At 40.3% G+C, this 23899-nt stretch overlaps 4 protein-coding genes across 12 annotated transcripts in view; 2 read left to right on the top strand and 2 right to left on the bottom strand.

Moving 5' to 3' along the window:
* laynb (layilin b) overlaps window positions 1-10744 on the bottom strand; it is a 28714-nt gene extending 17970 nt beyond the window's left edge. The window contains exon 1 of one of the 2 annotated variants that reach the window (XM_054794354.1): window positions 10707-10744. The gene's annotated coding sequence lies outside the window, so the exon portion shown is untranslated. Of the gene's footprint in view, window positions 1-6917; window positions 6964-10706 lie in introns of those variants that run through there. The other variant, XM_054794355.1, reaches the window with a different exon arrangement.
* LOC129191214 (zona pellucida-like domain-containing protein 1) lies at window positions 6739-13929 on the top strand. Its single transcript, XM_054794352.1, has 10 exons — window positions 6739-6832; window positions 6907-7133; window positions 7465-7655; window positions 7888-7960; window positions 8060-8157; window positions 8276-8359; window positions 8436-8607; window positions 9463-9562; window positions 9659-9694; window positions 12117-13929. The coding sequence occupies exons 1-10, from the start codon at window positions 6739-6741 to the stop codon at window positions 12266-12268; spliced, it is 1227 nt and encodes a 408-aa protein (XP_054650327.1). The 3' UTR covers window positions 12269-13929.
* Window positions 12450-16914, bottom strand: zgc:162608 (uncharacterized protein LOC100037332 homolog). Its single transcript, XM_054794359.1, has 4 exons — window positions 16873-16914; window positions 16711-16778; window positions 16523-16616; window positions 12450-14781 (listed from the first exon to the last, which is right to left on the bottom strand). The coding sequence occupies exons 2-4, from the start codon at window positions 16766-16768 to the stop codon at window positions 14016-14018; spliced, it is 918 nt and encodes a 305-aa protein (XP_054650334.1). The 5' UTR covers window positions 16769-16778; window positions 16873-16914; the 3' UTR covers window positions 12450-14015.
* A 1615-nt stretch (window positions 16915-18529) lies between these two features.
* Window positions 18530-23899, top strand: part of si:dkey-103g5.4 (uncharacterized) — a 33107-nt gene continuing 27737 nt past the window's right edge. For 4 of the 8 annotated variants that reach the window (XM_054794350.1, XM_054794344.1, XM_054794343.1 and 1 more), the window contains exons 1-3: window positions 18530-19701; window positions 20006-20229; window positions 21935-22096. In XM_054794350.1, the coding sequence (XP_054650325.1) occupies window positions 19575-19701; window positions 20006-20229; window positions 21935-22096 (513 nt within the window). In that variant the 5' untranslated portion in view covers window positions 18530-19574. Of the gene's footprint in view, window positions 19702-19814; window positions 19921-20005; window positions 20230-20887; window positions 22097-23899 lie in introns of those variants that run through there. The other 4 variants (XM_054794345.1, XM_054794349.1, XM_054794348.1 and 1 more) reach the window with 4 other exon arrangements.

Below are 23899 nucleotides of genomic sequence, written 5' to 3'. Positions count from 1 at the left end.
TGAAAAACAAAAACAATCTTACCGTTCAGGAGAACACAAGTGGAGGCAGGAAGGAGGAAGAGGACAAGCCTGAGTCGAAACGCGACTCAAAGAGTCTAAGAGTCAGCTGGTCTCACAGACAAACACACACGCACGATAATGCTGTGTGCAAAATTTTAATTTGTAACTTAACTAAATTGTTTAGGTTAGTTTAACAAACTCATGTACGTGCTGTATAACTCAGCCAATGAGATGAGAGCGTAGGCGGTGCCCCGAAAATCAGCCAATGAGAGCGTGATGCGTCAGAAGGCATCACCAAATGTTAGTCTGAACTTGCACCAACTTGAGGCATTAATAAAGTTGATTGAAAAAAAAAAAAGACTTGCACTGACTTGACACTTTATGTTATATGGAATTTCTTCTGTAATACGAAGCAAAAACTTTACATAAATTCTTTATGTTCAGTGGAATTTATGTAAAAGGAGGTTTATGTTATGCGAGGTACTACTGTACTTATAAAAGTTCATTTCATGAACTAAAAGTGATGCCCAATTGTGGCGTAAAGCGATTTTGCAAAAGTCAAAACAAAAGGTCAACTCTAAACAACTTAGCCAATGTACCAACGATTTTTCTTTAGCTTTTTGTGGCTTTTTTTTTGCCATTGTGCAGCATAAAATGCAAGCCAGCGCAATGCATGCCTCCGGAGACTTCTGTTCAGCCAGCATCAAAAGATGAACTTCCGGCGTGCTTTTTCTTTTGCTCTGTGTGGCTTTTTGCCCCAGCACGCATTAAAAACAACATATGCGGCATCACTTACTATCACCGTTAAAAGAGAGCCTTTTATTTTTCCCACATTTTATGATGATTAACATCTTCTTACACTTAAAAATGTCAAAAATTGAGACGCGCAAGGAACATTTGCAATGCGAGTTACTAGTTTGAGTTTTATTGTTTTCACGTTGTAAAAATAATGGTAAAATGTTACTTGAAACTTTGCCTGTATAATTCATCGAGTTTTGATGATGGCAACAATTTGCCCCTGGAACTGATTATTTCTATTTCCTTTGTTCCCTATTGCAAAAAATGTAGTGTTCGACTGTAGCCACTGTATATTAATGTTTGCTAAATATACTCACACTTTTCTGTCAGTAAAGGCCACATAGTTTATACGTACGGTATTTAATATGCCAGATCTACTTACACTTGTCAGCACAGGCCAAGTATCTTTATGTATACTTTTACTGCATATATCCGATCAGTGGATCAAAAAGTAATTTTTTTGTGTTGGATAAGTGCCTCGGACACACTATGATGCCACCTGGGGAGCAATAACGCGTGAGGAGAAAACAAGCGATAAAACAGAGGCCGGCTTGACTTGAACAGCAGATGTGAAGTGTGGTAAAAGTGTGGCTGATGTGCTGTCAAACACATTATTCACCTCACGTCTGCACAAGCTGCTGCGTGAGGCTGCACTGCTCCGCTCACAACTGCGCGCTGCAAAAACAAGCATTGTGATGAGAGAATGGGAGGGGATTTATACTGTATATACTGACTATAGGACAGGAAGGAATCCAGTGGAAAAAGAGGAAATCCTTTCTTTTTTTTGAACTCCTTACTTCCTGTTCATTGCTTTGCTTTGGTCTCTTGGCAGTGTGAGTTTATTTCTACAATACGAGTGTGCTGGGGGAAGTCTAGAACAGTCTTTTGAGGTTATGTAACAGCTCATTGGTGCCTTTGCAAAGACAATAATGCTCACTCTTGAGTGACACTGTCAATATCTTTACTATTGTGGTTGCACTCTGCTGTGGTGTACTGCCTGTTTCAGTTTGTTGTATCGGTTGTATTATTACTGCTCGTAGTCTTTCACTTCCTCCATGAGGACAATTTGATTATGATGCACACACGCGTTTGTCATATGATGAATACCCGTTTGTTCTCTTTCATTTCCTCTGGAGGTTTAGTTGTGGGAGACACGCAAGAGTGATGGATTACTCATTTCATGGCAAGATACCGAACTGTGCATGGCAGGCCTGCTCTGAAATAATACAAAATAAATAAAGTTAGAATGGATCGACTGCCTCACCACACTAATTTAGATGTAATTAACTTTTATTTTATTGTTTTAAATGTTATTGTTTAATTTATTTTTATTTTATTGTTCCTGATTTCTTATTTCTTAGCATGTTTGTCACACTTCAGTGTTTCAGATCATCAAACAAATTCAAATATTAGTCAATGACAACTCAACTGAAACCAAAATGCAGTTTTTAAATGAAACATTTTATTATTAAGGGCCCTGTCACACCTTGACGATTTAGGCAGCGCATGCCCGACGTGATCATTTTGATGGCATACGTTGAACTTCCGACGTTTTTTTTTTTCAATTTTGGGCGTATGCATAGCGTATTCATAACGAGTTTGACGTAAACATGACATATTAATAACTTATATAGAACGTTTCTCTGACTTATAGACAACTTATACCAACGAATGCGTAGCGTGTTGCCGGTGTTCACAATTTATGCCCAACGGCCAACGCCTGTCACACCTTGACGATTTAGCCAGCTTACGCCAACGTATGAAAAATTTGGCCAATACGCTGGCGTACGTTGTAGTACGTCTAAGTCGTCCAAAAATGTTGTGCGTGCATAAAACTTTTCCACGTATGTCAACATATGATCCATACGTCCCGCATCCGCGGGCAATAAGTTATGCGATCGTTGACGCCCGTTCACACACGTTATTTGTAAGTTACGTACAAGTCGTAATACGTCAACATATCTTGAGACAGAACTGTCTTCTTGGCAAGAGGAGATGGAGATGGAGGCTGTCGTGTTTGCATTTGCAGGTAAGTTTGCAGCTTGACCAGTAGAGGGCACTGTAACACTGGGAATGGAACCAACTTTTTTTGATTTTCTATCAACTTTATTAATGCCTTAGCGAGTCACAAATCCAAGAGTGGTAGGGTATGCAGCCTACACCAGGGGTCTCAGACTCGCGGCCCCCAGGGACGATAGTTTGCGGCCCCCTTCTTAATATGAATGATTAATATTCGTGTGGCCCGCAAGTTTGATATGAATGACACTTGTCGTGTGCGGAGCTGAACAAACCAATCATGATAAGGTATATGGGTCTCGAGGGCGGGACCTCGGCCGGGCAGTACGTCCAACGCCTCACCGCCTTGACTCGTTCGCTCGCTCATTCATTCATTCCTCCACTCAACTGGGCAGAGGAGAAGCCGTGAAGCCGCTGACTCCGCTCTGTCTCCAAGGAATGAATTATTTTTATTTAAAGTAAATATAATATAATATTTATTTCTATATTTTTTATGTATTATTAGTTTATGTTCCACACACAGTTTCTGTGCAGGGTCTGCTGTTGGCCACTAGATGGCAGAAAAGTACCCACTTAATGATGCAGTCCAACAACTGTCAACAATAAACGATTGGGTATTTTAACTCTTTACATTACGTTAGTGGTTTCACAAAAGCTTTTTGATTAACTGTGTGTATGTAAATAAGGACATTGTCCTTTTATGTGCGCACTCTACCGTCTTCCCAGTGTATCAAATCAATGTCCTTCTTTCCTTTCCATTCCATTGACTGTGTCATATAATACCCATATCGTCCATATAATGTTGGCTTTCGTCATTCATAGTGACTTTGTTTTTCCCCACCATAATTACCTGACTTTGGACATTTTGTCCTGGTACACGTTTCCTTGACCTTTCCGCCAAAAGGATTACTGTGCAATAGAAATGTGCTTAACAAGAAGGGTTTTTTTGTCCAGGTGAGTCTTAGGTGGACATAAATTCGGAGTGAAGGGATTGTAGAGGAGTGACGCATGTGTGGATAGTGTGACAAATGTCCCTTGGAACAATGAGACGTCTCAGTTGAGCAGTCGAAACGGTGGCCTGTAGCGATGTGACAGACAGCTTTATTATTACCAAAAGGTTAGTCCTGGTTGCTTGTGCACTTTATAGCTTATGGCCAATGAGATCACCTTACAAGCCTACATGGTATTTCACTCAAAACAACACATTTATCATGCACCCATGTTTAAACTTAATGTTGTGGACTTTAGCCAATCAAGACCTTTTTTATGTATTTGATGTAAAAAATGATGTGCAGCAGCAGCTAAAGTGTGTGTGCATGTGTGTGTACACTATAAGGAGACTATAATTAGCGTGGAGGTCTTGTGGGACACACCTTCAAGGTTTTAGGTGTCTCAAGGATGCCCATCAGTATAAAAGTAACTTTCTATGACCAGCTCAGATAGACAAACACCTGCTCAGGTCCCAGAGAGGTAAGACCCCTCCCTCCCTCCCTCTCACTGGGATTGTTTTTATACTTTTATTACTAAAATACCCTAACTGGTCATTTCAATATAAAATCAATAGTTGCATGTAATAACAGATAATAACGCTTACTTTTGGTTATACCCTGACAGAGATGCATTAATATGTGTACTATTGTGCTCCGAGTTACTGTTAAAGGTGTTTCTAATATTGTTTTCCTTATTTAGTTACATGTGAAATATTAGAGACAGCTCCATGCCACTGCAAACTACGACCACAAGAATAATAATAATAATAAGAACAACAACCATTGTGACACAACTGGGCTGTCCTAACTTATTTGATCAATTTTATCAGTGGTTTATTTATTTTATGGACAGTTAAGTCAAATATTAATAATAGAAAAAGTGTTTACAGCTACAATTGAGTAAATTAACACAAAATCCTGATTAATCCTAATTAATTTTCTACTATAATTTCATAATATAATTTTGTTATAATTGAAGATTAAGGTTTAAAAAAAATAATAGTTATTTTATTTTATTTTATTTGAAATTTTATCAAAATTATTCTTGAATCGATGACATTACTAAAAAAAAAAAAAAAAAAAAAAAAAAAAAGAAAAACAAGCTGCAGGCTGCAAATGGCCCTTGCACTGGACTTCGGACATTGAACGCACCATAGTTGTGTGCTGAGATGCAAAAGGTTGCACTAACTTCGATGAAGTTGGTCTAAGTCTAAGTCTATCTTCTTACGTTATCGTTCATTAGTGCTGAGCACATATACATTTTATATGCGTTTAAGTGTTTGAGGCATATTTAGAGCTTCAACCTGGATTGGATTGCGAGAGAACAACGGTAATTGAAGAGAGAAGGGGAGGGTTCAGGAGCTGAACTTAATCTAATAACCACAAGCCACATTTATTGCAAATGTTGGAGAACGTCAACGTCGAGCTAGCAAAAGGGCTTGGAGGTGGGGAGTAAAAATTACTGACCGTTTCTCACCATTCACTAGCAAAGCACCTTTGCAGAAAACTGTGTGTGAATTTTTTCTGCATGCTTTGAATGGGAAAATAATCTTCATCTGGTGGACGAATGTTCAAATTACAAATTGCAGACAGCAGTTGAAATCTTAACTGCATTAGTTTACATGAAGATACATTTGGGATCAAAAACTACATTTTCAATGGAGGACCAGATGTGTTTTTTCTAGCTTTGCCATAGCAGGCTAATTTAAGGAACAGAGATGACAATTCTAAAATGATTTTTCTCCTGTGGAAAGCAAACATGTCCCAAGGCTCTCTGAAGTGTGTCCAAAGTTTTTTCACTGAGGGCCACATACTGAAAAATGTAAGGATGCAGGGGCCATTTTGATATTTCGTACATACGTTAAAAAGTTATACTTTATATATATGTCAAGAAAAGAAATGCATTGCAGCTTTATGATATAGATGAAAAAACATATTATTCGTATCAACGTCGCTCTTGGCTTTTTTCCCCCACAATTTTGCTCTTTTTAAAAATTTCCAATTATTCAAACCATTCTCTTAAATAATCTTTGTAAATTTATTCTGACTTTATTCCCAAAATATATTAACTTTATTCCCATATTTGAAAGTTTCCCCCAAACTAATAATCCAAAAATTACAATTTTATATTGTTTTGTTTGTTTGTCATATTCTTTGTTCCTCATATATCTTTCTTTTATTTGAACTTTATGCTACTAAAATGACCATTTTTGCTCAAAATATTATGAGTTAATTCTTGTAAAACTATCACAGCCTTTTTTCATTAGAAAATGAGCTTTTTCTCTCAATATTTTGACTTTATGCTCATAAAATTACAGCTGTTTTTTTTATTTATTTCTGCCGTTGCTTTTTTTTAAAATTTTCCAACTATTTCAATTTTCTTCTTTTAATTGTAACCTCTAAGAATAATAACATTTTGACTTTATTCTTGTAATGTTCTTGCTTTCCCGCAACATAGATTTCCCAAAAATTACAACTTCATTTGTTGTTTTGTTTGCCTGTTATAATATTATGACTTCAAAAAATAACGTCATTCTTTACCATTTCATGCTACTAAAATTATGTTTTTTTCCTGATAATATTCTTGCAAAATTACAACTTTTTTCTCTTAATGTTTTGATTGATTCTTGTAAAATTTGCTGCTGATTGTTTTTTCCTCCATATTTGCTGTTGTTGTTTTATTTTTCTTGTTAAATCATATATGTGGAATGTGGTGTGTGCCGATAAAAAAAAACAGCTGCGGGCCGCAAATGGACACCCCTGTCTTCAGGGTAGGATTAATATATTACATAAGGAGGCCAGTGAAAGTACACTTAAAGGGCTAACAATACATTATGAAGATAATACATGTTGCACAAGTCAATAACAGTTGTTGCTTTGGCTTTTTTTTCCTTTTAAGTGCACCAAAACGACTGAGACGCTGCATCCTACTAAGATGACTCTTCACCTTTGTCTCCCTCTGCTGGCCATGCTGCTGCAGCCCACCCTCTGCCTCTACAACTGCTCCTCTGAGTATGACAGAGTACCAGGTTGGTTTTACATTAACTCTTACTCCACCCGTTGTCCTCCTACTACCATTAATAACCACGACATCCTTCTAAAGACAGCTCCGACCTGATAGTCGACTGCGGCACCCGTGTGATCACCCTGGAGATCAACCTCTGCACAGCTCAGTGGGCAGGCTTCAACTCCTCGAACATGGCGCTGAATAGCAAGCACAACACCACAGAGTGCCAGGGCTCCGTTGACTCCAGCGTGGACCCGCCCATCATCCGCTACCAGCTTCCGGTCAACGACAGTGCGGAAAATCCGTGTCGGCAGTCCCTCCAGGTCAGGAATTCGTCTGGTAGATGGTTACAGGCCGGGATGATGCAGTATTCGACCAGATGCAGATGGATTGTTGCAATACGGATTTTATATTTAATACAGTGTAGTGAAAATGAATGTGTCTTAATTCAATTAGAATTCAATTTCAGCAACTCTTAGTTTGCAGAAGATTTAAATTTGGCTGCCATATGCCATTTTTTTCATTGGGCGTGAATTGGTGTTGCTAGGCAGAACAGAGTGTATGCAGACTATAAATGTTTGATCCCTGCTGTTATTTTCCATGTAAAAACGCACCACTAAAATGAAGTTTTACTTTGTGTGCGGTCCGTTTAAGATTGTGGATGAGGCCCCGGACCCCACAGGCCCTTTCAACAACTTCCTGAGCATCCAGTCAGTTATCATCACGGGCTTCATCGATACCCCCAGGTCGGACCAGGGGGTGATCAGCTACTCCACTGACCTCTACTATCACTTCTCCTGCCGCTACCCCTTGGAGTACCTCATCAACAACACACAGATAGTGGCGTGAGTAAGCAACGGCTGGCTTTGGGAAAGGATTGCTTTTATGATAGAAAAGTTGTATTATTTCATTAAATACAATTTAATAATATTTGTGATTTAATTAAAAAAAATAAAGTTATTTTTAAATTATTTCTTTATTTTTATTATTTATTTGTATTATTATTATTATTATTATTTTACATTTTCTGGATTCATTTCTAAGCTTATCAATGCCTTTGTGGGCCTTTCCTTTTAGCTCCTCGGTTTCCGTGGCAACAAGCGACAACAACGGGACCTTCATTGACACCCTAAAAATGAGTGTTTTTAATGTAAGTCCACGTTGGCCCGCATATGTTTCGGTGTATGGACTGTAAGAGAACATATCAAATCATCTTAATCGACTTATTCTGCTTCATGTTTCTCTGCAGGATTCCAACTACATGTATCCCTTAGTCATACCTTCCTCTGGACTGCAGCTGCGAACAAGGATCTATGTGGAAGTAAAGGCAGTGAACCTGACTGGAAAGTAGGTTAACCCCTTGCACAAAGCTCATAGATAATGTGTTAATCAAAAAACAAATATTGAAATAAAGTCGTTCTGAGCAAAACAGTAACTGGCTGGCACGCTAACCTGTTTACTACAGTTTCCACGTGCTGCTGGATCACTGCTTCGCAACGCCGACCGCCTACAACGTGTCGCACAATGAGCAGCACAACTTCTTCACTGGGTAGGACGGTGCACTTCACTCACATGTAGTGAAAAAAATAATCAAGCTATACACTGTCTGTACTGCTCTGCACTAGATGTTCAGTCAACCAAAGAGTGATCATAGATGCCAACGGAGTCTCCAAGATGGCCCGTTTCGACTTTGAGGCCTTCCGCTTTGTTCAGCACCGTGACCAGGCCAAGTCCAGCATCTACTTGCACTGCATCCTCAGACTCTGTGAGCCCACCAAATGTCAAGAACTGCTGAACGTGAGTAGAACATTCATGAAAAACGCTCCTAGTTGTGCCTCTATTCATTTAACTGCAGAGTCTCCTACAGCAGTGATCCCCAACCCCCGGGCTGTGGGTCATTTGGTACCGGGCTGCACAGAAAGAAAAAATAATTTCCATTATTTCATTTTTTTATGTTTTATTTTGAAAAGTGTCCAGATTCTCTCTGTTACATCCGTCTCACTTGACGCATGTCCATTGTGCGTGTGCTAACTTTATCTCGCCGCACAGATAGGCTACTACTGTATTTTTACCATTTTTCTTTCACCTCATATTTGGTGTCAAATGCTGATACTATGTGGGAATGCATAAAGGTAAGTTTTGATGACTTATTGAGTGCTAATGTGCACATTTGTCTCAAGTTAATTCATGCTAGCGTACTGCCTTTTCCCACACACGTCAAACAGCGATGTAATCATCTCTCTGGAAAAACTTGGCTGGAACTTGAACTGGTGGATGGTGGGTCGGCATTCATTTTGTGATTTTAATTTGATGTTATTCATGTCTTAGTTTTACACAATACATAAGAGATAAGATAAATGATATCGCTATAATGTACGAACCCCCGGTCCGCGGGAGATTTGAGGGAACACAAGCCGGTCCGTGGGTCAAAAAAGGTTGGGGACCACTGCCCTACAGTATATAGTAATGCAAATGACCACAGGGGTCTCTCATTAGCTTGGGAAATCGAGGCCTATGCAAGAGAGCGAGAATTATCTGGTGCAGTTACCCTTCTTAGCTGCATTTTGAACTGTTCACAAAATGTTTGCATGCTGCATTGTTGGGAAAAAAAAAACGTACACGAAACAAACGACGTCTGCTGTGATCTTTCAGGCTTGTAACACCAGAAGAAAAAGATCCTTGACTCCTTTCGGACAAGAGAGCAGCGAGTCCGCCACCGTTTCAGTCGGACCGCTGTTCACCGCTGGAGAAGGTTGGACTTTAATATGTAACTTCATCATACACGCTGCTGCACCACACAATGATGGAAAAAAAACCCTGAATTTATTCATACTCTTTCTTTTCTCAGAAACAGACAGGCCTGCCGCAGCTCCCTACACTACAAGTGAGTATAGATGTGTGTTCTGTCATTTTCAGTGGATAGTGAACTGCTATGCAAGCTGTACACTGACTGCTCGAAAGTACAGTATGTCCAAGTTTCAACTGTCCCTCGAGAAGATCGACTCAATTAATAAAACGGTTGCTTACTTTTGTGAGCTGTGAGTATACACTCATCCCTCGTTTTATCACGGTCAATTGGTGATAAGTGCATTTCCGCCGAGTAGGATTCCTCATTTATAAATGGAGTATTTTCGTAGCTAAGCTTAGAAAGCCCTCCAGACATGAAATAACACTCCTTTACACTTCTATTACGCAATATAGTAGACATAATATAGACTCACACGTACAGTGTACAGTACACCCCAATTAGCGTGTTTTTTCAGTTAACGTTGACAATTTAGGCCAAAATTTTGCCTCGGTTTACATACATTTTCCGTTTAGTGTTTCATCCAGCGCCCGCCTTGTTGTGTTATTAATACACTGCGTGAGTCCAACTGTATTCTTAATGTATTTTTAACTACAAAACATCCTTAGCTTCTAACAAAGAAGCTACAGGATAGCTTGGTAAGTTACAAAATGGCAACCGGAAGTCAGCTACCATAGCCCGTTAAGTTATTTCTTGAATCAAATTCGATTCAATAGTGTTTTTCACCTTCTTTATCAAAATGCAATTAAGGTAAAAGTAACCTTAAATGTTCATTTATCCCTTTCATTTATCGTTTATATGCGTTTGGAATTGTTTACTGCACGTAAAACTACACAAACGTGTTTTGTATGAACATTTTTGGTTTTCTGGAGCGAATTAATTGGATTTAAATGATTTCTTAAGTGAAACACTGATTCAGTTAGCGTCCATTTAGGTTAGAGTTGGACCGTCTTGAACGAATTAATGACGCTGACCAACTTGTATTAGCAATGAGAAAGTTCCATGTTGTTGTTTCTTTTGTTACTTCTTGCGATGGCAAATGCAATATGTCACACAAGGTCTGACATTCTTTGAAAGATTTATGACCCACCTTAAACACCAACAGGACTGCGAAATTCCAACACAGAACACAGTTCAGCTCGCACATTTGTCTCCTCCTCGCACGCTGTCTCACTCAACAACACCTCCTTATCTGCATTTAGAACATCATCATTACAGCACCACAGGTCGTCACAGTAACATTACTGACACATAGTGACCAGTGCTACATATCAACGTGTCCTCTAATGCAGTGATCCCCAACCCCCCCCCCCGCCGCACAGAAAGAAAAAAATAATTTCCATGATGTTTTATTTTGAAAAGTGGCCGGATTCTCTCTGTTACATTCGTCTCACTTGACGCATGTCCATTGTACGTGTGCTAACTTTATCTCATGCCGCACAGATAGACTACCACTGTATTTTTACCATTTTTCTTTCACCTCATATTTGGTCTCGAATGCTGATACTATGTGGGAATGCATAAAGGTAAGTTTTGAAGACTTATTGAGTGCTAATGTGCACATTTGTCTCAATGTCTCAAGTTAATTCATGCTAGCACTGCTACGACCACACACGTCAAACAGCGATGTAATCATCTCTTTGGAAAAACTCCAGAGATATAATATGAATATAACCCCATGAACGAACCCCAACCACAACCCCACCCCTGGTCCGCGGGACATTTATGGGAACAAAAGCCGGTCCGTGGGTCAAAAAAGGTTTGGGGACACTGATCTAAAAAAAAGACTGGATCGAGCTTCTATTGTTTTATTTTTGAAGCCAATGGAAATTTGCGGCGGCCATCTTGGTGAGACCACTTTGCTGTGAGACAACAGTATGGCAACGCACTGGTAAAACTTTTCAAAGTAAGAACTTTTCAAAGCAAAGTCGTTCAAGTAGTGGCACATATATCAGGTCAAAAAAAGGTGCCAAGTAAAAGTACTTACGAGTGGAAGGTTCTTGAGAAGTGCTTTTTAAGTTGTGTTTCCTCATCCTCGCTTCCTTCACTGGCACTCCTGATGTTTTTGATGATTTTTCACTAATTCTGCGTTCGTATACCAGCACAATCACAAAGCTGTGGCGCGTAAGGTGGTCTCACCAAGATGGCGGCGATCGAAAAAAATCTGGCTTCAAATTTTGGCGCGTGAAAACAATAGGTTGCTCGATCCAGTCTTTTTTTTTTAGATCAGTGGTTGGGGACCACTGCTCTAATGTGTCTTCTGAATGTCATATATTTGTATTTTAGTTCATTTAGCCATTTTTATGCTTGAAAATGCTGAATTCAGGCCAAAAATGTGCTTAAACATGCATATTTTTGGACTCATAATTGGCCATATTCAATCACAAAACAGCATGACTTGTTAAAAGATATGTTTTTTTGAAAAACCGTGATAGAGTGAATTTGAACTCTGAAATGTAGAAATGATTATTTATGAATAATTATTGATGTCCTGCATCAGGTGACACTGCTGCATCAGAGAGGCATGACACAGACATGACAGGCCTGGTGGTCGGCGTCGTGTTTGGCTCGGCCGCCTCCGCTCTGCTGGTCCTTGGCGGCTGGTTTGTCCTGAAGAAGTTTTATTTGGCGGGACCTCATGCCTTTAACTGAGTTATTGACAATATTTTTTCTACCAAACCTGATGTTTATTTTGAATTTACTACAATAAGAGATTTTTCTAAAAAAAAACAAAAACAAAAACACAACCAAAATGAACATCATAGCAGATATGTGACTTCTGTGTCTATGTTATATTTGCAGCCATTTTTTCTAAAAGAAATAGCCACTTAAGTTCATTCGATGTGCTTTGGTTTATTTTTGAAAACACATAAACATTAAACATTCTCCTTCTACAGTATACTAAACCAGTCTGTTTACGTAACACGCATTTGTACATATTTGCTTTGCATATCCAGAAATGTAGTCGGAAAGAGTACAGAAAGTTTGGCTTATAACTGGCCTACAAAAATGACATTTTTAGGGCCGAGTTGTCTAAATGTTTTCCGTTCAGTTCCAATGTTTGGAGCCCAAAAAAACAAAAACACACCATTAGTGCCATAACGTTGACATATACTGTACATCAGTGAATGAGAAAGAATACAAAAGGCATTCATTTACTGTAAAGATGAATCAAAAATCAAGAAATTGTGCGCCGACTGGCTGGTGAATAAAAATAGTTTAGAATTACAACAGAGTATTAGGGTCACATAGAAAAAAAACCCCTGAGATTTAGAGAAAAAGTTGTACATTTATGAGAAAAAAAGTCTTAATATTACCTTTGCCCAAGGCCAAAGGTCACATAAGTCTCCCATTTTCATAGCTGTCTCAGGAAATGCCTGTTATGATGGAGTATTAAAATAATTGGAGATTTCGAGAACAAAGTCGTAAATTTACGACAAAAAAACTTGGAATATTAGAAAAAACTCAATTTTGTGTTACAGGCATTGCCTATGAAAAGGGGGGACTTAGGTGACTTTTGGCTTTGGGCATGTGGAGGGGGCGGGGTAAGGAAGGCGGAAGTGCGAAGGGCTAGACATGCTAATGTAAATGCTAACTGCTCAGCTGCTCAGTTTTGCACCACATTGTGAATAAAAGCTTGCCTGAAGCAAGAGGAAAGTTTCCTTCCTTCTTGAAAAGCTATGCTCTATTTTCCCTCTGACACGTGTGACATGATGACACATAATATCACGACTAAGAGTTTATTCTCATAAATTTACGACTTTATTCTCAGAAATGTTCGACTTTATTCTCGAAATCTTTTTTTTTTCAATGTGGCCCTAATACTCCATCGTATGCTATACTCTGGGTTAGGGCGTGTTATTTTAAATTAATTAATTAAATACTATACAGTATATGATCAAATAATAAAAAGCAATCCATGTTTACACTTATTTTTATTGTAGAAAAAAGCGTAGCACATTTTCCTGAGATCAGACTCCATGTCAAACCTGCCATGAAGTTTTGGCCGTGAAAATACCTTTTTGGTGTTATAGAACAAGATATTTAAGGAGGATTTCATTGGCAAGTAAAAGACAGTTATTTTAAAAATGTCATGTAGACACTTCTGTCAATGTCAGACCTCAAATGACACCCCCCGCCCCTTGCTCTGCAAAAACTTCCCGTGCCTTTAATTGGTCTCTATAGTCTGAATTGAACTCCTGAAATAAAATAACTTTTGAAAAATGTATTGGGATGCTCCTGTATTTTCAATGCCAAGACTTACTGGTGGCGTTGAGGCTCCTTACCAATACACACATACAATAAAACAAAAATACTTTAGAACTATGTACAGGGCCAGTCACTGTCTAGCAACTGTTGGACGTGATAGTGAGTTTATAGTTTTTAGTGACGTGGGGCGTCACTGCACAGAGTGCAGAATGTCCTGGATGAGAGCAGAGAGTTTGAGTGAGAAGTCCTCCTGCAACGAGCCGCCTGAGTGTTCAGAGAGGGAAGGACCGGACTGGACTTCCAGCTCCTCCTCCATTCCCGTGACTAGCCTCTCCATCCGTCCCTGAAAGTGAAGTTGCTGTGCTGAATTTTGGCAGAAGTGCTCCACAGCAGCGGCGGCGTCAGCCTTCAAGAGCTCCGCTTTGAGAGTCTCCAGTTTATTCTGGGCCTCCATCTTCAGGGAGGTCACTTCCTGTCCCAACCTTGAGCTGAATTCTTGCAAGATTCCCGTGTTTGCTGCCTCACTTGCCTCCCTGAGGTGTTCCATCGCCTCGGTGGTTTGAGCCATGAAGCCATCCAAGATGTCAGCCAGCTTGGAGGTGCCCTGCTCCAGTGTTTGTGTCATCCAGTTGAAGGCTTCAGGATCCTCAGGACTCTGCAGGGAAAGGCCGAGCTCGTGGCATAGGCTGCGCGTGCTGCTGCTCAGAGAGCCGTGGAGCTGCTGGGCGAGGGGGGCCAAGCGCTCCCTCACGCTGGCCAAGGTGGAGCTGCGGTGAGCCGGGGAGAGAGCCAGCCTCTCCCTCAGCTCGGTCAGCTCCTGACGTAGACGCGCTCGCAGGCGCTCCGACTCCATGTTGATTTTGCGCTGCATCTCTTCCGACACCTGGTTCTTGTTGTGGTCATCCTCGCTGTGGTTGTACAGGCCGCTGTCATCTATGTGGCTTTTGTAGATCTTACTGTGCACAAAAACACTCATTTAGTTTTTATGCGTGGATAATAGGGGTGTAACGCTACACATACTGTACAAGTTGGTCCTCGGTTTACGCCGCTCAGTGGTTACGAACGTGCTCCCATACATGAATTAAGGGGCTAGCCACACGGAAATGTTTTCAGGTCAAAACGGCAAAGTATTTTGTGGTGTCAGCCTCTCATACACACCGGAACGCCGTTCTGGGTGACCTCAAACTGTATGTTTTAGAAACTGTTTCCAGAGTGGGAAATACAGGCAATACCAGAACGATGACATCACCGCCACACCGCCGCCTCGTCGCCGTCACATAACCAGCTGTGAGCTTTGACGACAAACCAACATGATATCTGAATATTTCGACGGACATGACTCACCCCAGTCGACATTCTCGTCACATTTTGTCTTATACTCCATAACGACTCCGAGAAGTAATTCCACTTCTCGTAAGTCTTGAAAAGCGGAACTGACTTCTGCGCATGCGTTCTTTCATCGTCTGTGGTTTGGTGTGTCACGCGGTTCGCCCGCGTGTGTGTTCACAGCGCGGCACATAGGTGTGCCTCGTGTATTACATCATTTTCACTCAGTGATTCGTTCCCGTCTGGATGCAACTATTTACAAATCCGGCACAGTATGGACGTAAATTTTTTTCAACCTGCCCCCCAAAAAATCTCAGGAATGTTCAAACTTCATTTTGGTCAGTCGATGCACTTTAGTTTAACTCACACAGAACACATGAAGGACATAAAATACAGTGCATAAAATACAGTCATAAAAACAGTAAATACATTAATTAAATGAAGTCAAATTAGTTATTACTGTCACTTTCATAGGAGCAGATTTTTTTTTACATGCTCAAGGATTCAGTAGTGACCTGGCCGTTATACTGTATATAGTGTTGCAGAGTATACTTTGCTTACAGTTGACTTTTCTGATGTTGTTTTGGCGTGTATGTTTTTCTGTGGACAAGACATTCTTTAAAACTTCACTTGTGTGGATGGACATTTTATTTTTTTACATCGAAGTGAGGGAAATGTGCATTTTTGAAAATATCTGCGTTCGTGTCCGTTTATTCCTGCTTGAAATTTTCTACTTTCTGATCTCTGAGGCCTTGAATGTGTCCTGACTGCTGACTGGATGAGCTCGGAAACGAGAGAGGGAGACGGCTGCAGATACAGTGTTTCACCGTGGTATTTTATATAAACATAAAAACAACACAAAGTGACCCGGAAGAGTTTGCAGCTGTGGATTGGGCAGATTATGCGTTTCCCAGCATTCTTTGCTCTACTTAAAATAATAATTTTAAGTATCTTATGCGTCAATAAGGTGTTATTTTGTAATAGTTTGAAAGTGGTGTCATTTGTAGTTGTGTACAGCTACCGGTAAATTTTTTTTACTTTTGTCCTGAACATGTAGTAACAATAGTTGTGCAATTCATTTTCTTGCTTCCTAATGCCCAAAAAATTGTTGAAACTAAAATATTCACCACATCATTTTAGATGTTGCTAGCACTTAGTTTGTTAAAGTCTGCGATTACCTGCCAATTCCTTGCTATTTTCCAAACAGGTCCCTCGCCCGGATGCAGAATTTGACACATATGCCGTACTGTATCCAAAATGAACTGAACCGTCACCGTTCAATTGCGATGTGAACCGATTATTATTAGATTATGGCGTACCGTTAAACCCCGAGTGGATGATGTCTTTCATGCCTCAATTAGGTCAACTTACTCCACATCCTTTGTGAGCTTGGACTTGTGATGGGCCTGATTGGCCATGGAGTCGGACCAGGTCGCCTCCCTGCTGTCACGATGGCGCGGGAAGGCTGCATCATCATGCATATTGATTTTGCATCAGAGATAATCAACAGAATACCTTAAACTTGCATAATAAGAGTGTAGCATAAAGAACAAAAGTACCTGAAACCTCCAAAATAGCAAAGGTGAAAATGGTGAAGATCACTTTTTCTGAATGCATGTTTGTCTTTCTGCAAGAGGGATGAAAAAGATGAAAAGCACTGAGACAATGAGATTGGCTATGCAATGAAAATGTTCTGACAGAGAAACAGTTAGTGGCCAAACCTGAGCTTCAGGGGTCTGCAGAGTGGCCTCCCCGCACGCTCTGACTTATATAGGACCTTGTTATCAGAGAGGCTGCCCACCTACATGCCTGTGTCAATAGTCAACACGTGGAGGGTCACACTGACGACACAGCACAACATACAAATCTACACACACACACACACACACACACACACACACACACCTGAAAGCAGCCTCAACACGTCCTAAAACGTTCAATTTATGGTCAGAGTTTGATTGGAGGCCACAGGACACTCGATACTATGTTAAGTCTGCTGGCAACTCTACAAGCTCTGATATGAATGGTTTTATTAATAAGAAGGAGTTTAGTTGGCCCTTGAACGCAGCATAGTTGTGTGCTAGTACCGGCTACACCAGGACCCCAACCCAGTTGTTTGTCGATGTTCAATTATCATTCATTAGTGGTGAGTAGCTGTGCAATTTTTATTTTAAGTGCCTTTAGTGTGTGTTTGTCACACTTAAACCATCAAACAAATTCAAATATTAGTCAATTACAACACAACTGAACACAAAATGCTGTTTTAAAATGAAACTTTTTATACTTAAAAAAAAATCCAAACCTACATGGCCCCTGTGTGAAAAAGGGATTGCACCCACTGTTAAAACATAACTGTGCTTTATCACACCAGAGTTCAATTTCTCTCGTTATAAAGCCATTTCTAAAACTTTGGGACTCCAGCAAACCACAGTGAGAGCCATTGTCCACAAATGGCGAGAACATGGAACAGTGTTGAACCGTCCCAGGGGTGGCCAGTCAAACAAAATTACCTCAGGAGCGCAGCGACGACTCAACCAAGAGGTCACAAAAGACCCCACTTGTGGCCTGGTCAAAGTCCTGGCCTGAATCCTATTGAGATGCTGTGGCATGACCTTAAAAAGGCAATTCAGGCTGGAAAACCCTCCAATGTGGCTAAATTACAACAATTTTGCAAAGATGAGTGGGCCAAAATTCCTCCACAGCGCTGTAAGAGACTCACTGCAAGTTATCCCAAACGCTTGATTGCAGTTGTTGCTGCTAAGGGTGGCCCAACCAGTTATTAGTTTTTTTTTTTTATTCTAGGTTTTTTTTCTCCCTTAATAATAAGACGTTTCTTTTAAAAACTGCATTTTGTGTTCAGTTGTCTTGTCATTGACTAATATTTAAATTTGTTTGATGATCTGAAACATTTAAGTGTGACAAACATGCAAAAAATAAAAAATCAGGAAGGGAGCAAACACTTTTTCACACCACTGTAAGTCCAAAACATTTTTATTATAATTGTGTACTAATGTAGTAGAATGTAAACATTAATAACTTAACTATTTTCACTAGTAGTGACAACAATAATGTTTTAAACTTTGTGATACTTTTTTTCCAGCGGCACTCTCTGTCATAGCTGCTTCACTCCAGGTCACAGGCGTGTGTGAATGACAGGAAGAAAAGCTCTGACTTGCTTTGGGGAGTTATTTGGCACCACCAGTTTTTCTTTCATAATCTTTTGAGTTAACCCGAATGAGTAAATGTCGATGTAATTGCGTCCATGTTGATGTTCTCATTCACCTGCAGCGCTTTAGCGTGACATGGCATTAGCATGTAGGTGAAAGTTGAGTCTCATTCAGTTAGGTAAGTTGTGACTCGTCATTGCGAGGTCATAGTCCATTGCGTCCATGACGAAATATCTACATTATAGCAGTTGTCCAAAGTCTTGTCCAATGTTTTTTTTCAACACAATAACAAGGTGGAGTGAGCAAGGGACTCTCCATAAAAACATCACCATCCACAGCCTCCACGTGCATTTAACAACACAAGACATCCAAATGTCCAATATCTTGACAAATTAATGCATTGATTTTTCCTGTAATGTTTTTAATTTAAGTGGCCGCAATGAACTTTACAAGAAAGACATTTGAATACGGAGCAAAGAGTAACAGCCTTCTGACCTTGGTTATTTCACCCAGACCTGCAGAGATTACACTCACCCCTTAACTGTTTGCAGGGCAAAGATTTCTGTGAAAAACTTCTTTCAGCATAAAAAAGTGCATGCTGCTTATTTTTTTTGCAGGTATTAAGGCATAGACAGATAAGAAAAGCTACTGACGTAAATAACACACACACACACACACACAGACACACAGTTGTGAGCAGAACAAACCTTGACCGTAGTGTCACTATTAGGCAGTACACACAGTGCAAGAGTGAAAGTATTGTTGTTTAACTGTCAAATACAGTACATCAGACTGAGGGCTGATTTTGCTCCTATTTAGCGACACATTGCAAAATGCAACCTCAAAAACAAACTGTTCAATTAATACATCAATTCATATATAATATTAAGATATATTTAGATTTTTGTGTCAATTGTAAATTCCACAGATTTAAGCAGGACAACTCTGGAGCTCACAATACTCGCCTGACAAAGGACTTTCCAGAGGAATAACCCCCCCCCAACCACTTTGGAAAAGCCTTCCCTCAGAAAGCAAAGCTGTGTCTATGAAGTCATTAATCAGTATCATGGTGGGGCTGAGTAGAACAAATAGAGTAATATGAGTCACTGTCACTGCCACCTTACCTCAGAGGCCTCATAAATCATTCAGCATGCTAATGAAAGCTATGCCCTCCACCTTTCTATGAACAAATCATCCCGGCCAAGCGTCTACAGCTAAAACTAAGAGGATAGTTCAAATCAAGGAAGTGATGGAACATGTTCAACATGGTAGGAGAACGCTGGGAGACTCTGAGATGTTTGTGGTTGATGTTTGTTTGTCTGCATTTTATTCGTGGGAAGAATATCAGCCAATATGTCCAAGAGAGGCCGTCCTGTCAGGCAGGTGAGTTATGCCAATGAAATGAAAAATGTACGTATTACCACCAGGATGTTTTTACGTAAACTGCACTGTTGTTTTCACATGTTGGAAAGTCAACTTAATTGCTTACAGCCACAGCTGTTACCACCCATGTTTTTCGTTTTTTGCTAATTAGAGACTTGCTTGCTTTTGTAGGCTGTACACTCGGTGACTATCTGAGACGTTGTGGTTAATTGAATAGAGGTGCTAATTGTCAGTTTCTCTTGGAGGTGCATAAAGTATCTGTCTGTCTTTTGGAGCATTAACGAAAATGACTTTTCTCTGTCAGGTTTTTACTGCCCACAAGGGAGCGTCACTCCAGTCCCTTGTCCAAAAGGTACCTACGGCGCATCGACTGATGCCATCTCCATGTCCAGCTGTCTAAGGTGTCCTCCTCAACATTACTGTCCTAAATCTGGCCTGTCTGCACCCCTGCCGTGTGGGCCTGCAGCGAAACAGCCTCTGTCCGGCCAGGAAACATGTCTCTGCCTGGGAGAGGGGCAGAGCTTTCAGGTAAGACTATAGCGTATTCGTAGTTGCACACTTCTATCGTCATTGGAGCGTGTTTGGGTGTACAATGAAAGGGAGAAGCTTCCTCACCACTTAAAGACACTGAAAGCGATCCCGTTTCCAGACAACAGGCTCTTGTTTCCTGTCCGTCTCAGCATGCATGGGTGCACAGTGCTGTGCTCATGCAGGATTACCTTTTATTTGCCTGAGCAATGCCGGATGGATGAATGAATGAAAAGACAAAATAATGAAAATACATGAATTGACACGTAGACTGCTGGAAAGTGTGCTCACAATCAGAGCAATCAAGAGCTGCTACGACTCTTTTTCCAGTTGGAAAATAACACCTAAAAACACTCGACGTGATATCAAACTTTAGAAAAAGTAAAGTAAAGTAATTTGGAGTAGCGTAATGTAGAGTATCATGATGCACTAAAGTAGAGCAGAGCACAGCAATGACATACAGTAAAGCAAAGCAACTTAGAGTAGAACTAGTACTCTGGTAACTTAGAGTAACTTAAAGTACAGTACACACGTAACGTACCGTAACGTAACACAATATAATATAACACACTACACGTTACACATTAAAACACTTTTCCAAAGTACTGGACTTCAGGATGATTCATTCATTTGAAATCAACTGTTGTGTCTTCACAAGGGTCTCAGGAGCTGGAGCTGGTCACCAGAACACGCATACTCCAGACAGAGATGTTCCAACGCAGATACGAACCCAGATCTCCTGACCGTGTGGCCGATGCTAACCATTAGGCCATTGTGCGACCCAGGCACTAATCACCCTTCAGTGACTAGTGGCCACCCAAATTGAAATGATTACTGAATAAATTACATTTATTTACCAAAATTTGGGGTAAAAGGAACTGTTTGCAAAAGTTAGGTGGCTGCCTTGAGGGTTTTCGAAGTTTCTGAACTTTTGAAGGTGTTGCAAGCTTTGTATCTCAAGCCCCAGCTAACACACACATGTGCAGAAGCTTTGCTAACCACTGGCTCGGTCATTTTGAGCCAGTTGCAAACAGTCCCTTTAAAGAAAAGAAATGAAAGTGCAGTTTGAATTTGAGATGGTGCAAAATAACATGATGTGCCAGCGCAAAACAAGATTCATGATCGGTTTTATCCACAAATTAAAATATTATCTGAACAAAAAGTGTTTCAGTACATGGTATATCTTCTGGGGAGTTGAATCAGAGCATTTGCACATGGACCTCAAACAAGACGTTAAAAATCAAGCGAGTCCAGTTGCTTTGATTCAACACGGAGTAGGTAAGTTTAATCATAAAAGGAGGACCAGTTCTTCTGTAGACCTCCCCTCCTGCATGGGCCAGTAGATCAAACTGGGCATGAAACGCCTCTGAGTACCGTCATACTGTACCTGGTAGTCTGCATTGTGGGTGCAATTCCCCCACGCAACACAACATGAGCTTTTGCTTTATGCTGCACTCTTCTCCAGCAGATGTCTAGATACAGTATCTAGCTGTGTGTCGAACGGACGGCACATCGAGTCCACACTCGATGTCCTTCCGCTCCTCCTCATGCTTGACCGAGTTGTCCATAAACATGGCACGCACCTCGTGGTGATGGGTGCATTCACGAACATCGGATCATTACATTATTTATTTGGCTGAAACTGAAACATAACACAGCTTAATTATCTCAGTTATGTAACGCAACCCTATTGACTTTTCTGCAGAGCAGTGATGGGAAGTGCCAATGTACCCTTGACTATCAACCTGCCAGCCATGAAGATGCGTGTGTGCACAAAGTCTACAGCATCTGCAGGGATGGAAAAACCCGCACACAACATGGAGATTGTCTGGACCGACAGGAGTGGTCACTTCACTGCCGGCAGCAGGTTGTGTAACAACAACACATACAGTGTACAAACTAGTGGGGTACAGTAATCCCTTGTTTATCGTGGTTAATAGGTTCAAGACCTGACCGTGATGAGTGAATCTCCGTAAAGTAGAGTTCCTTATTTATAAATGTAATATTTTTGTAGTCGGAGCATTAAAAAAAACAGTTTCCGACCTTCTAAATTGGCTTTTTAGCATTGTTAAAGCCTTCTAGACATGAAATGACACCCCTATAGTCACCTTTACACTCGCATTTCCCAATATAGTCAACATAATAAGAGAAAAGACATTTAAGACATAAATAAAACATAACAGACTCACACGTTAGCATTGACAGGGTGCTTCATGCTGTGGCTATTGTCTCGTCAACGGAACATTACTGACACCTAGAGACCAGTGTAGAATACCACTGTAATGCTGCTGCTTGTGGTCACGGTTCACTTCAGTTGCCTTATGAACAAGCAAAGAACACATATACATTGAACATTCACACAGGAGCTGCTGTCCGCCACATCACACGCCAGTCACTTGCACTCTCCACACTGCTAACGTTGCTGCTAACCATACTAACACTCAATTAAACACCGTCAACTCTAGCTAGCTGACATCACACACGATATATCCCTTGAAAAACACAATTGTCCCATATATAGAAATAAAAGTATGCGTCCTGTATTGAGTTGACAAAGGACACCCTTTGTCCCTTATGACCATGAGAATCAAAACTTAGTCTGACAAAAGCTTGTCACAGGAAAAGCCGATCGATGCCAGCCTGTCTGATCGCTCGCCGATCAACCTCTTTGCTGTTCGCCTTTTCTAACATCTTTGTTTACACACTTTGCCTGTCTGTCCCTCTGCCTCACATTGGCGGCAGCTAGCTAGCTAGCTAGAGCTATCTGCCTAGTTTCTGGTCTGGTCAAATGTGTCTTTTTACCACAGTGACATTTTGTCTTGTCAAACAAGCAACACGATTAGTTTGGAGCCTGTTTTTGTCCCACGGAGAAGCTACAAGTGGCTATTATCTTTTTGAGGTATGTGCTAACTTACTTTTATAAAGTGTCGTTTAACAACTTTGCTCTCATTATCATAATAATAATATGGTGTCCCTAAAACACTCGTTGTGTGTCGAAATTGTTTAACATAAACACGTAGTGTGTCCAGCTTTAAGATAGCGATGCTATTACAGGTAGCTTGTGAGCTAGCAGCAGCTCACCAGCTGATTTTGATAAAAGCAATGAGCACACTGCTTTGTAAATAAAGTACAAGTTAAATGTTGCCAGTCACATAAAACACAAATAGCTCATCTCTCTTTTGTTTATGTCGAAGTAGTTTTAATCGTGACGGCCGTTGAATACGCCTGCACTATCATAAAACTGGACACTGAATTTATCGTGTTGAGTTAAGCAGGACAGATTTCTATGAAAAAAAAAAGATACTGAAATAATTATTTTATTCTGTTAATTAAAAAAAAGAACAATTCATTTTTCATGTGTTGGATTACTCAAATTATTAGAGTAATTTGAGTCTAATACATGCATCAAATTCAATTCAGGTTTGTGTCAAATAGTACAAAACTTGTTTCATTCAAATAAGGGCAAAATAATAATAACAGTAATAACATTTGGGTTGGTTGGCCCTGCCAACAAGATGTCCCTTATTATTTTCTGGGAGTTGCCAACCCTGCAACCCTTGTTGGCACACCAGTCCTAGATATTACACTACCTATCACATCTTCCGAATACCTTATATTTGTATTATTGATTATTTTTGAAATTGTATTACATGTATTTGCATTATTATAT

Source organism: Dunckerocampus dactyliophorus, chromosome 12 (genome assembly GCF_027744805.1).
Source record: "Dunckerocampus dactyliophorus isolate RoL2022-P2 chromosome 12, RoL_Ddac_1.1, whole genome shotgun sequence".
Lineage (NCBI taxonomy): Eukaryota > Metazoa > Chordata > Actinopteri > Syngnathiformes > Syngnathidae > Dunckerocampus > Dunckerocampus dactyliophorus.
This window is presented reverse-complemented; position numbering and strand designations above follow the sequence as displayed.